The sequence below is a fragment of the Lissotriton vulgaris genome, chromosome 1_1, assembly GCF_964263255.1.
Source record: "Lissotriton vulgaris chromosome 1_1, aLisVul1.2, whole genome shotgun sequence".
NCBI classification, from domain to species: domain Eukaryota; kingdom Metazoa; phylum Chordata; class Amphibia; order Caudata; family Salamandridae; genus Lissotriton; species Lissotriton vulgaris.
In genome coordinates this window covers 1,904,092,990-1,904,105,994 of record NC_141685.1, presented here as the reverse complement: position 1 = coordinate 1,904,105,994, position 13,005 = coordinate 1,904,092,990, and the positions used below count along the sequence as shown (strand labels likewise).

At 40.5% G+C, this 13,005-nt stretch overlaps 1 protein-coding gene across 1 annotated transcript in view; it reads right to left on the bottom strand.

Annotated features, from left to right (window-relative positions):
- Positions 1–13,005, bottom strand: part of TMEM117 (transmembrane protein 117) — a 2,083,068-nt gene that overhangs the window by 723,733 nt on the left and 1,346,330 nt on the right. Inside the window, exon 5 of the mRNA XM_086938367.1 lies at positions 12,000–12,097. Within this exon, the coding sequence (XP_086794493.1) occupies positions 12,000–12,097 (98 nt within the window). The remainder of the gene's footprint in view (positions 1–11,999; positions 12,098–13,005) is intronic.

Here is a 13,005-nt window from a genome sequence, read left to right as displayed (position 1 = left end):
ATAAGTTCTCATCACAGATTATGGATGTGTTGTCTTTAAACTTTTTCTTCTGCTCTCTTCTAAGGCTTTTATCTCATCATAAAATTTGCTTTCTGCATTCTCCATTTCAAGATGAGCTCTTGTCCTTTTCACTCCAATATTTTGACTCTTTTGATATCTGCAAAATGTAATCAACAATATCAGCAGCATTTTGCACAAAGAGATCGCTACTACAGGTCTCAAGATTGAAATCACTAATCCATTACCTAAGTTTATCAATCAGCTGGTAACACTTGAAAATCCATTACCTATGGTTTCCCAGGCACCATCTGCTTTTAAGTCTTTCATGACCTTGTTTAAATCTGTAACGCTTTAAATGAAACCTTATAAGACTTTACTTCTGTCCACTACATAGGCACAACACTGTTTAACTTTCAGCAATCTGATGACTCCACCCACTTTCGCGGGAAGGATATAAAGAGCACGTCAATTTTGAATCATCATCGATCCTATCGATATAATTTCTTCATTTACAACAGAAACCCCCAAGTTGTACTGGTGGCAAGTTCCTCAACAGTAGTAGACAGCTTTCTAGTTTTCTGAGATTACTCCTACTGAAGGATTTAGAACTCCAAATATGTGTTCCACTATGTCAGTTGCACTTGCACCTCTCTTCATTCTTTCATTGGAATCCATTCATTGTTCTTTGATGCGCCTAACATGATACATTTTTGGACAAACTCTTCCCACATTACACCTTCCATACCATTTCTTTGGCAACTTGTAATAAGTACCCTTCCTACAAATGAAATACACTCCAGGGAAATTTGGATCAACACCTTCTAAATGTCTTTTCACAGTTTTCATCCAATTCAAATGTATGTTCACAATCACTTAATGCCTCAAAAAGTAGTAGGAATGTTTAATTTATTTCTGTATATACAAGGTTAACCTATATGTTGACACTCTGAAGCTAATGAAACAATTCCCTCTAAGATTTTGTTTTCTGATTGTGGTAAGCTCCAAAGAGTTAATTTAGGCAGTGCACTAATGGTATTTATTTCATGATTTCATCGGCTTTCCACTAAATATATAAAATGTTTTTCAGTTCTCACTAATTTATATGTTCGGTAATTTCTAAGTGCATAAGCCATGTCAAAAGATTGAGTTGGTTTAAATATGTAACCTATAGTTGCAATTGCTGAAGCCTAAGGATGCCGATTTAAATGTCCAAGCACAGAATTTGTTTTTAAAATCTGCTCTTGATTAGAGTAATAATAAAGCAATTGAACAGTACTGTAAACTGGCTAGTACACTGCAAGAAATTCCATATGCTACAGGTAAGCTATGGTGGGGCACAGCCTCAGCAACTGATGTATTTTGTATAATGATTTAGGAATCAACAACATCCATAGTAATTGTGTACTTGTTAAGCAGAATAGCATACACATTTGAGCTGAAACCTATTTTCAAAGTATTACTGTGAAAAAAAATGTCATTTCAAAGTCAAAGTATCTTTATTTCGCCAATGATAGGTCAAACAAGAAAAAAAATCATGAAAAACAGTGAAACAAATCCATACATTCAAACAATAATTAAAAGCATAATATACAAATTCAGAAAAGTGGCAATGCCACCCCAAAGAACGTCAACCTCCATGGCTATATAGTTCATAAACCATATCAAGTTGAGCAGGAAAAATGTTTTTTTTAAAACATTTAAAAACATTCACAGAACCCATATAAAGTGTGAATTGTCATTTATGTCAATTGAATCAGAAACATTTCTTTTAGTGGCTCCAGAACGAATTGTAGGTTTAAATGCTTTCACAGAAACATAATCTGGCATATCAGACTGCAAGGTTACTCAAGAGTTAGACCATTTAACTAAAGAAAAATCAAAAATATAAGCAGTCAATTGAGAAATTCAGCAACGTCTTAGCATTAAAGATGTATGGCAAAGCTAGATATCTACTCATGTAAGGAAATACTGTCATATCAGCTTCGTTGATGAGTAAATTCAGGAAAAACTATGTCTATCCATCAGTTAGAACATCCACATTAAAATTCAAATCAATAACAAAGTTCACTTCAGGGGGATTCCGGTGGACACGTATTGTTAGCACAAAACTCATAGAATTGCTGTTTCTACTCATTAGCAGCCAAATAAGTCCATCCTGGAGATGTGTACCTCTGACTTTGTACCTTTGCTCTTTTTGATCTCCAGAACAGCTGTTTGCTCATTATTTGTGTCCCTTTGATCTCATGGCTCAGAGCTTTCAGGAATAGTTGGTGGTACTCGTTCTGCAGTCAGGCAGATTCTCATAATCTCACCTCTTTTGAGGCAATGTTCTCCAGGTACAACTCGCTTTCTTACTGCATTATGCCCTTTAGTGGGGTCTGTACCTATTGTGGTCAACTCTATTTATTGTGCACCTACAGTCGACTATCAGACCCGCTCAGGCTAGACAAGGACTGACCCAATAGCTTGCTGGTGCCCAACAGCTTGGCTAACCTGATCCCTCTGTCTCACTGTTACCACCAGCACATCAGGAACAGGTGCTGTTGTATCATTTCGGGGAATTGGGACTCTGCGAGTATATGCTGCGTGCATCCAGTTTGGGAGACCCCCACACTTGACCACAGTATTGGTTACTAGGATCACCCTGGAAAGGCCCCTTGCAGCGAGGTACAACGCTCATTCTGTGCCCGTGGTTCTCCACCATTATCCAGTCCCCTGGACTATGGTCATGGCACTGATCCTGTTGGACTACAAGTTCAGCCTCTCCAACCTAGTGAGAGACAGAGCCTACCACGTCAGCACATCCCTGGCAGTATTCCAATATAAGATCATCTGTAATATTGACTAATGCGTTAGAAAGAACAGCTGACAGCCTCATCACACATCAATGATCACTTTGTGAGGTGACAATCCAGTCCTCCTATCAGTAGTACTTCTCAAAGTCATCAACACAAGCAGTAATGCATCTTGCCACTTCAGAGTAGTAGAAGCACACACTTTCCCCAATCTGGATTTCATTGTGTCATTGATCTGCTCTACCAACCCAGAAGCCTTCAGTTGGTAACTGCAATTGTAGTGAGGCTGAGCCTTGCATTTTTACAGTGTTAAGTTAGCATAAGCCTATTAGAAGTTTAAACGCCATTTTACCTTTTGCTTTCTTTTGTACACGACACAAACATTAGTTATTGTTTCACATTAGGCTGAGAGTTTTGCTTCACATGAGAATAACTTGTTTTTCCACATTGCTAGACTTGTCTTGTAAGCATAGTCTGAACAGTGAGTGCCGAGGCCTTCAAGGTTATCAACACTGTTGCTTTTGTTCGAACTGATACTACGGCAGGCATGAGGAGGTAGGAGGTTGACTCCCCCGAACCACCCGATACCGCTTGTGTGAGCCCCCATTGCTACTCATGCTGGCTGGATGCAGCAATAACAGTCGCTGCCTGACCCTAACGTGGCGGACTGGATATACGCACTGCAATCGCGCTTAGGGTACTATCTTCCTCCCCTCTGACACAAGTGGCACACACCGGAGGTCTCCCGTCGCCGGTCCTGGGAGCTGCGCCCTGGGAGTGAAGCCCAACACTAGCAATCGGAGCAGCCACAACGCAAACTAGGGCCCCCCCTGGCAGGGCTCACCGCCGACTGTGCCTCCCCTGACAACGACTGCCCGAGTTGCCCTGAAAAGGTACCGGGCTCGCTCACGAGACGGCTGTGAACAAACCCGGGGCACTTCATCGACGGAGGCTCTACCACACATGTCCCGGACACCGGCAACACCCCGCACACAAAGAACCACTCCAGCCAGCACAATGGGGAAACCAAAAATCACGCAGAACTTGACTGTACCTGAGACTGCACCAGAAAATCAGCCGAGTACCCACACTTTGGATAAGCTGGTAACTATATTCCACCAGACCCATGGGAACTTTTTACAGAACTACCTTCCCCCTACCCCTCCCCGCTCTACTCCTCTCCACTTTCCTGCTACTGACCTCTGCCTTCACCTGTCCTGGCCCTTACTCCCCACCCTGTTTATCTGTTACTTTTCCCTCGTTATTTGAGATCTAGCTATTTTGTCTGATGTCCGATGGAGCTACGTGGTTTAGCTATAGGGGAGACAGGTCGGGGATTCCCTCCCTGGACGTCACCTACCCAGTCGGTCTTTAGCCAGACTGTTGTCTCTCCTGTCGTCTCTTCCCGCATCCTCCCTCTATTTATGTCTCTCCTTCTCTCCTCTCTTAATGTATTGAGACTGTACTATTTTGTCGAATGCCCGTTGGAGCTACCGGTTTAGCTATAGGGGAAATGGGCCGTGGACTCCCTCCTTGGTCGTCACCTACCCAGTCTGCCTTTAGACAAGATTTAATTTCGTCTCTCCTTGTTGTCTCTTCCCCTATCCCCCCTTTCTCTCCTTCCCTGCCCCCTCCCCTCTACGCTCCATTCATTTTGCCCTCCATGTTTCTTTAAATGTTTTTCCGATTGAGACCTAGCTATTTGGCCAATGCCCGGTGGAGCTAACTGATAGCTATAGAGGAGATGGGTTTTGGGACTTCCCCTCAACCGTCACCTACCCAGCCAGACTTTGGACAGACTTTCCTTTCATCTTTCTGCCGTATCTCCCTCCTACCCCTTTACCCTCTTCCCCTCTATACTTCAATTATCTCGTCTTCTATGCTCTTGTAATTGTTTGTCTAGCAACTGATGTAAATTGGAATTGATGTAATCTTGTAATGTAATTTTTGTGGAACCTATGTAAAGCGCTCGGATACATCCGGTTCTAGCCAGCGCTATATAAAACTCTTAAAATAAAATAAATAAATAAATAAGCGCACGCTCTAGACATAACATATACGCAGCTGTGGACAGCTCAGATACTGGTGCCTTTAATAATACACTGTGTAGGCATGATTGAACACACTTGGAGAACTTTTGTATGCTGAGAGCTTGTGCAGAACTGATGTGATTCACTCCTGCTAAACTCTGTGGTATGGGGTCACCTATGCGATCCTAAGAGACCTTCTGTTGTTATAAAATAACCTACTAGCAAGGGAGGGTGAAGTATAGGTATGTATTTAACCTTTTTCCATTTAGCATTATAAAATGCTTTCTCCCTTTGTATTTTATGAAATAGTAACTATGATGACAATCTTTTTTTTTTATCATATGTCTGCTTGTATTAGCCAAGATGCTGCATTTGAGATCACGGCATTAAAATAAACATTTTAAACTTGCTCGTGTCTCCCCTTTACTCCCTGTTCTGGACTGGTATGAGAGTATAACGAAAGAGTGCTCATGTTTCCTACCTTACCTGAGGTATCCTAAGTCGCATGTTCTGGGTTGTCTAATCATTGGTGACTTTGCTATAGGACAAAGAGCTAATGTGACACTGATGCTAGTCCGGTAGGTGATTTTGGGTACTAAGGTGAGCTCTGCAACATGTGCAGAAAACATTCCTTGCAACCATGAAATGTCCACAACACCTCCAACTGTATATTCAGCATTCACAACTTTCATATTTCCTTCATTGTCTTCCAAACAGAATCATCAACAACCAACAGATGATCGGATTCAGGCAGTGGCTCATCAAAAATATCAAGATGCGGCTTCGTACACAGCTCAGTCGGATCCAAGCAAGCATGCTCAGCTTCATCAATCACGTTCTCATTTCCAGGCAATGGTTTCAAGGTAGCTGGGTTCAACACTGCATCTCTTTAAAGTCACATTCCCTGCATCCAACAAACTTGCTTTTTTTTTGTCAACCGATTATTGGTCAGATATTGTGTTTGCGTGTGAATCAACAGTATCTCCACTTAATGGGGCACAAATACTGTTATTGGGTGACCCATAACAATGCTTTCACACTGTCAAGACACACACATGTAGATGCAACCGATTTCAGACATCCAGGCAAAGCAGCCTCAACAGGATCAAGTGTTGCTGAAAAGTAGGCAATAGGCCTACTGTCCTTCCATGCATGTGTGTCAAAAAAAGTACGTTATCCAAAGACATTGGCATATTCTATCACGTCTAGAGTGACTACAAAATTGACTCATTCTCACCACCACACGAAACAGAAATCTGTATGACAACTTGGTACACTCTAATACCAAGCCTAAATAAAACTGACTCCACATTAATAGGGATGTTTGGGCTCCTAGCAGCTGTGGGACACCACAAATGAGGAAACTATACAGACAGCAGTAGTACAATAGAAGGTGTTCAGATCACATATGACGACACCAAGATCTAACATCACAAGTTTACCAATTGCAATACCTATAACATTGTGCACAATTATAGTATGCCCCTTTAAAGAAGAGTATGTTGGAAATACATTAAAAAAAAAAAGCATTACACGAAACAAGTTCAGTCTAGAATGTAAAACTAAAAATCCTCCATTGATACACCATTTTCTGGTTGAACAGCAAATGGAACAGGACCTAAGGTAGGCCATATTCATTTATATCACATATATATCAAATATCAAATTAGATGAGGTGATCTTGAAAAGGTGCAATACTTTTGAAGAGCCTTAAGAAAAGTGTAAGAGTGACATCATAAGAAAAGTTGCCTGTTTTCTATCATCAGCTACAATCCCAAATTATGAGTCTCCTTATAAAAATAATCTGCATCCCACCTCCTGTAGAACCTCAAGTCAAGAACACTCTATTTATGCCCAAATATACTTGATCTACATCTAATACCAGCCAAACACAGCCGACAATATGACCAATTAGAAGGTATGCATGAAAACCCATACATATATACAGAAAGTCTTTGCTGGTCCTTGCAAAACAAGCCTAACTGTAAAAGACTTCAGATCTTTAGTGCATCGGATATGTGATTAGTATCATTTTAGAAGAAAAAAATGAAATTCACAAATTCATTCAGCATTGAAGAATTTCTTCCCCATCTTGGTGGGACTGCACACTCAATTTAGAAGAGCATTGTGGCATTCTGTACAGCCAGGTCTTTGGACAACTCTGTACATGGCAACTGCGTGTCTGACCACAATGTGAGAGGTGCTCGCCGATTGGAAATTTACAGTATGCTTCAGAATTCTGTTGAGACTCCAGACAAGGAAGTGACAGTTTACACAGTACCTATCAATAAAATTTATGAGCAATCAGATGTTTGAATAACTCACTTTTTCTTTCAGCAAAGAATAGTATAAAGCAAAATACATCTTTGATCTAGTAACTCACACAAGATGCACAGTGTCAGGTCAAATACATTATAAAAAAACAACTACTCACTATGACACAATTGTTTTCTTGTTAACCCACAGTGGCACACCATAAAATATAGTTACTGGCATGGCTGTTTGCTTGTCTGTCCAAATATTCTCGTCACAATTATAAAGGGATATTGAATATATGATTTTTGTATTTAGTGTCCTGAACTTGAAACCCATTTTTACCTGAAGAAGACCTTTTTGGATACTGCCACCAGCAGTGGAGGTTAAAACACTCTGGCATGTTAACCCCTTCCATGCTGGTGACGAACCCCAGCCGTCACGCTCTGCGGCGCTCGTGTGCTGATGACGGCTGGGGTTCGTCACGGCCCTGCCCTGTTCTTTTGTTTACCGCACAGTGGCGGAAACGGCCCAGCATGGAAGGGGTTAAATCCATGAGAAGCATGATCACATTGGATGGACATTTCAAATGTCACACCCAAACATTATTAGGGAATTTGGTGTAGGTTCACTAAAAAGAATTGTATTGCCCTCATTAAGGACCACATTAATTTCATCTCTAACACTGTGAAGGATGCCATTCCTTATACCAAAAGAGTTTAGGATATCTTTAATAATTTTAAATAAGTACCACACAGATAGTACTTTTTATATATGTTTATGTATCTGTCATATGTAATGTAGTTTCCTGATCATCTGTACATGTGGTATTCAATATAGTGACATTATTTTATTTAAGATTATGTTAGTTTATGACAAACGTGCAATACAAAGCTGGTGTAAGTAATTAGCTAACAGCACATTAAATTAAGCCTGTGAGTAGTAAATGAAACAATGTTTGGCCAGTGAAGGTTATTGCTGTACTTTTATGAAATGGGTTCACCCCACATTAATTTTTCCCTCTAACTTCAAGCAAGTAGAGCAGGGATACTCAAAGTACAGCCAAAGTGCAGTTTATGTACCTTTAATTGCGGCCCCCTGGTAAACAGCAGCACTGGGCTGTTGTTCACTTGACAGAGCAGGAACATTCAGAAGGCTGTGAAATGGGCATACTTTATTTGCAAGTTAACTAAACTAAAGGTAAAGAATCAAAGATTGTTTCCTAAACAACTTATCATTAGCATGCATTTGCTTTGCGTCCCCCTACACCCACCTTTCAATACCCCGACCCTCTCCCTGTTGGCATCAATGTGGCCATAGGGAAGCTACATAGAGTACGTTGTGGCCCCCTTGGAAGTACCCATGCATTAGAGATTGGCATGAGGGAGTTGGGTAACTCTCAAGAGGAGAGGTAGGGGTTGGTGTGATTTTCCCTAAGAGGGCAGCAGAGGATGTAAAGAAGGTGCAGAGGAAACATTATCCAACTGCTCCAGGAGGTATAAAAGCAATTTGACAGGGTTTGGAAGAATATAAGGTAGTTGGTGGGGAGAATTACCAGTAGAAGATTGAAATCTGAATGGTGAATACACTGCTACAGCAACCATCTAAAATGTTGCCCCCATAAGACCTAAATGCTAATTCTTTTGTTCAAAGAATATTTGGATTAGTGTTGTAATTCAAATTGTGTTCATGAATGCAGTGGCGTAGCTAGGGGGGGTTGAGGAGGCGGGAACAAGTTGTCCTTTGGCTGCCCCCCTACTCTTACCTGCACCAAGGCTTCAAACTTAGGAGCCACTCCTGGCGTCAGTATGTCTAGCTATGCCACTGCATAAATGGTATGTCTGACATCTCCAGAGTAAAGGAGGGCTGTCCTTTAAAATGCAACCTAGCTGTGTAACCACTCCAACAGAACTGCAAACATATATGCAAACCACATCACTCTCATTTGATAGCTACAGCATGGATCTGTGTGATTTGCATAAAATATCAATATCACAGGATGAAGATATACCAAATGAGTATTGCTTTGGAAATGTGATTTCTGCAACAAGAAGTTACACAGCTAAGTAACTGCCTTAGTTACTAATCAAAAAGAAAATCATTCTTCCTTGAAAACCTAATCCCCAGCAAGTTGTTGCAGGTGTCTCACAAACATTTTCAGAATGTGAATCATTAAAATGGGAGTGGATTTGTGATATTAAATAGTACACAGAAAAGCGTTGTGCAACATATAAGGGAGAGAAGGTGGAGTTAGGATAACATTTGATCAATACAGTCTGTAACTTCCCATAAAGTATGCACTGGCATTTCAGCTATCAGGGTGCAAACATCCACAACATCAAAAAGTCCTACAGGGATACAGACTCCACTCGAAATGGTATTCCTAGCTCAGGTGTGGACTCTCATACTTTCAGGATTTTGGCATGATTGGATAGCTGCAAAAGGGTAGATTCACAACTCAGTCCTGCTCACCATGTGACAACAGGGCCCTCCTCCATGCAGGAAGCTGAGGAAATAATGAACTTTGAGGAATGGCTGATTGTCCATTTGGCACAGACTACATCATGCTCATTTGTTCAGGGGTAACTAGATAACTGGTGTGGACCAACCCACTCCTCCCCTGCAAAAGACTGGAATGAGTTGATGGACCGCAAAGACTTCTTGATCTTCATTTGGATGCACATTCCACTTTGTCCATATGCTCTACGCTACTCATGTAAAGCTGACATATTAGGTACTCACGATCTGAAAATAAACTATAATAATTAACTTTATGTACCTACCTCTAGGGCCTTAGACCTACCTGCTGATGATCAGGGTACCGCCTGCTCAAAATTGCACAGTCTAGGCAGAATTATGACTTCACCTAAATGGCACTCTAGGGTGTTTTGTAGAATACTCAAAATTGCATTCTCAGGCAGCAATGTGGACCATGAGCAGGGCATGAGCATATGGCTTGGCATAAACCAGAGATGTGTGGTCCAGGGAGGTGGCGCATCTGTCATATTCAAGGCCAAACTAGAAGGGGCAGACTGCCTCTTTTGAGTTTGATTAATTATGGTGGTTTACACCTTACGTACAATAGACTGCCATAATATATAGAATTTGGGACACTAAAGTATACATTGAAAAACATCATTCTTTTGTTAAAATGAAAAATACAATCTCTTTTAAAAACAAAAACAGTAAAACAAATATATTTACCCATATCACGATTTAACCCCTTGCATGCGGATGACGCCCCCCGTCCGTCATGCACTAAGTCGCTCGTGTGCTGATGACGGCTAGGGGAAGTCATAAACCCGCCCATTTGCGATTTTGCCGCACAGGAGCAGAATCGCGTCCGAATGCAAGGGGTTAAACCACGCCTAGCATTTTTCATGCACCAAAGTTTTGTTCTCTTCATTTGAGAGACCCCTAGAAATATTACATATCTACTTCTGAATCCAGCAACATGGCTAAGGGAGTTCAGCACTCGCTGTTGACTTGGGATGCCAATCAAAGGTCACTCTTTCATAAGCCGGCTATATTAGCCATTCATCCTCTTGGGATTGATGAATTGAATACAAATCAATTTGGTGCTAATAATGACTGTTAGTCATAGCACATATGTAAATGTAAATGTATTGCGATTTATATAGCGCACGTATCACCCGAAGGCATCAAGGCGCTTGCCTTGGGAACCCGTCCTGGTATTCCCCTGTGAGATAACCCCAGAAGGGTATCCACAAGGTGAAAGCCAGGCATCCCGCCGCAAGGGGCCGTAGTGGAGATTAAGCAAGCTATTGCCCAGAGTCGCAGAGTGTGAACCCGTGAGTCGAGTAGGCATCGGAACGAGAATTATCGAGTCCGTGGAATTTTTGAGCCCAAGACCCGCCGAGGCGGGGAATTGAACCCTGGTCCAGGACCGATCTCAGCTTCCGGGTCTGCCGCCTCTAACCCCTGAGCCACACTTCTCCAAAGGAAATATGCCGAATTTAGGTCCACATGTTTGTGCAATATATTCAGTGAAAGTGATTGGAGTTTATGAATCAACTTTCACTGAATGTGTTGGTATTTTACAAACCAAACTACTGAATCTTAGTATGCCAAAATTCAACTGATCGCATTAAAATCAATTAGGTAGGTTGCAAACAGTGGCCCGCTATGATTCACTGCCATACAGAGATGATGGCCTGGTGGGTTCAGCAGACCACTAGCCATATCTGTAATTGCTTTTAAATAAAAAAAAAATGTTTTAATGCACCACATTTTCCTTAAAGGGAAAACGGGATATGTTTAAAAAAAGACAAGTTTAATAAACATTTTTTAAGAGTAAACAGTGGTCCTAAGAGTCACTGCTTAAACCTGAAAAATATTTTTTTCAACATTCAAAAAGAGAAAGGGATTCCCTGGGGACCTCTTCCTGTTTGTGGATTAGTTACCACCCTCTTTGAGGTGTCGCTAAAAATTTATGTTATCGGATTTCGCTTGCAAGACATTAATAAAAAACCATATGGAATTGGTATTTCGAAGGACATCCTAAACATGCCCTTTCCAAATACCGATTCGGTAAGGTTTCATAAACCTATTTAATGATTTGGAAAAGCATTACTGAATCGTTAAATGGATTTAATACATTTGAAAAAGAGCTTTAGAGTTTGCAAACCCTGCGATTTACCAAATAGAGGACTTGCGAACACTAAAATCCTTTGTACATCTGGCCTTAAGCCCTTTATAAAAACAAAAATATAATATTATTGTAAAAAAGTTTACACAGTTTTCCAAGGTACTTCTGTATGATTTTTACTCATTAAAAACAATTATACTTATATATACTTTAACAAACTGTATAGAATTGCATGTTACACGCAGATACGTAAATGTTGTCTAGTTTCCTTCAGCGTGCACTGGAAAGTTATAGATTTCCATAAAAACCTACCAGAATAAAATGATCCTTGTGTGTCCTTTTATCCAAAATGCTCTGGCAGATGTCCCCCAAGCAGGATACTTCTTGTCTTGAAGCATCATATCGGTCACCTATAGTAGCAAAAGAAATTATGTTTTCTTAAAGGAATATCAAAGATAATCTGTTTATCTAATATGGTATAATTCACACCAAAAATGGTTGACCTCATAAAACTCTAAAGAGAATGTAATAAATATCACTCCATAGCAAACTAAATAAGTTCTAGACAAGAGTCCAAACACTATTGTAAAAACAAAGACGATGTTTTATTATTATCAAATAGATGAATCAAACGTAATACAGAAAGATATTTTCGAAATCACTCATTCCCTTAAAAAATCTGTATTACCAGACAAATGTGTTTAAATGTAGAAAATGAAAGTGCAAGAGGGAGGAAGGTCAGAGGAGGAGAGTTGTTCTCAAGCCACTACAGTGCTCAAATAGAAGAGAACAGGATAATCTTGGCTAACATTTAGGAGCATGGTCTAAGCAGAAAAGCAATTACCTGAAGAAAATGTCTGATGTTATGTTTACCAATGCAACCAAACACGTATACCGCTAAAGAAAAATGACGTAAACAATCATAGCATATTTAACTATAAAACAAAAAATATGAAAAATGCTATTTAAATAAAGGCAGTAAATATGAAATAAAAAAAGACCAATGAAAAAAACAGTGGCAAAAACGTCAACCTAAAATAGAACAATATTGAAAATATAACTTCTTGTATGTTGGCCATCCATTCTTGAAGGGAGACATACTTTTGGTTGCTGAAATCGTTAGTGAGACCATCCCAGAGGCCATGCCCGCAAAGGTTTGAGACGGTCAGATGTGTGTATTCTGAGCCCTATGGCACACACACATCCCACATTCAAAGATCAGAGCTGGAAAGAGTTGGAAGAAAGGTTAATCTGCGAGTTCCACACATGCTCTAGTGGAAAAAAAAGGCAATTGTGGGTTTTAAAGTGCTCCATGACG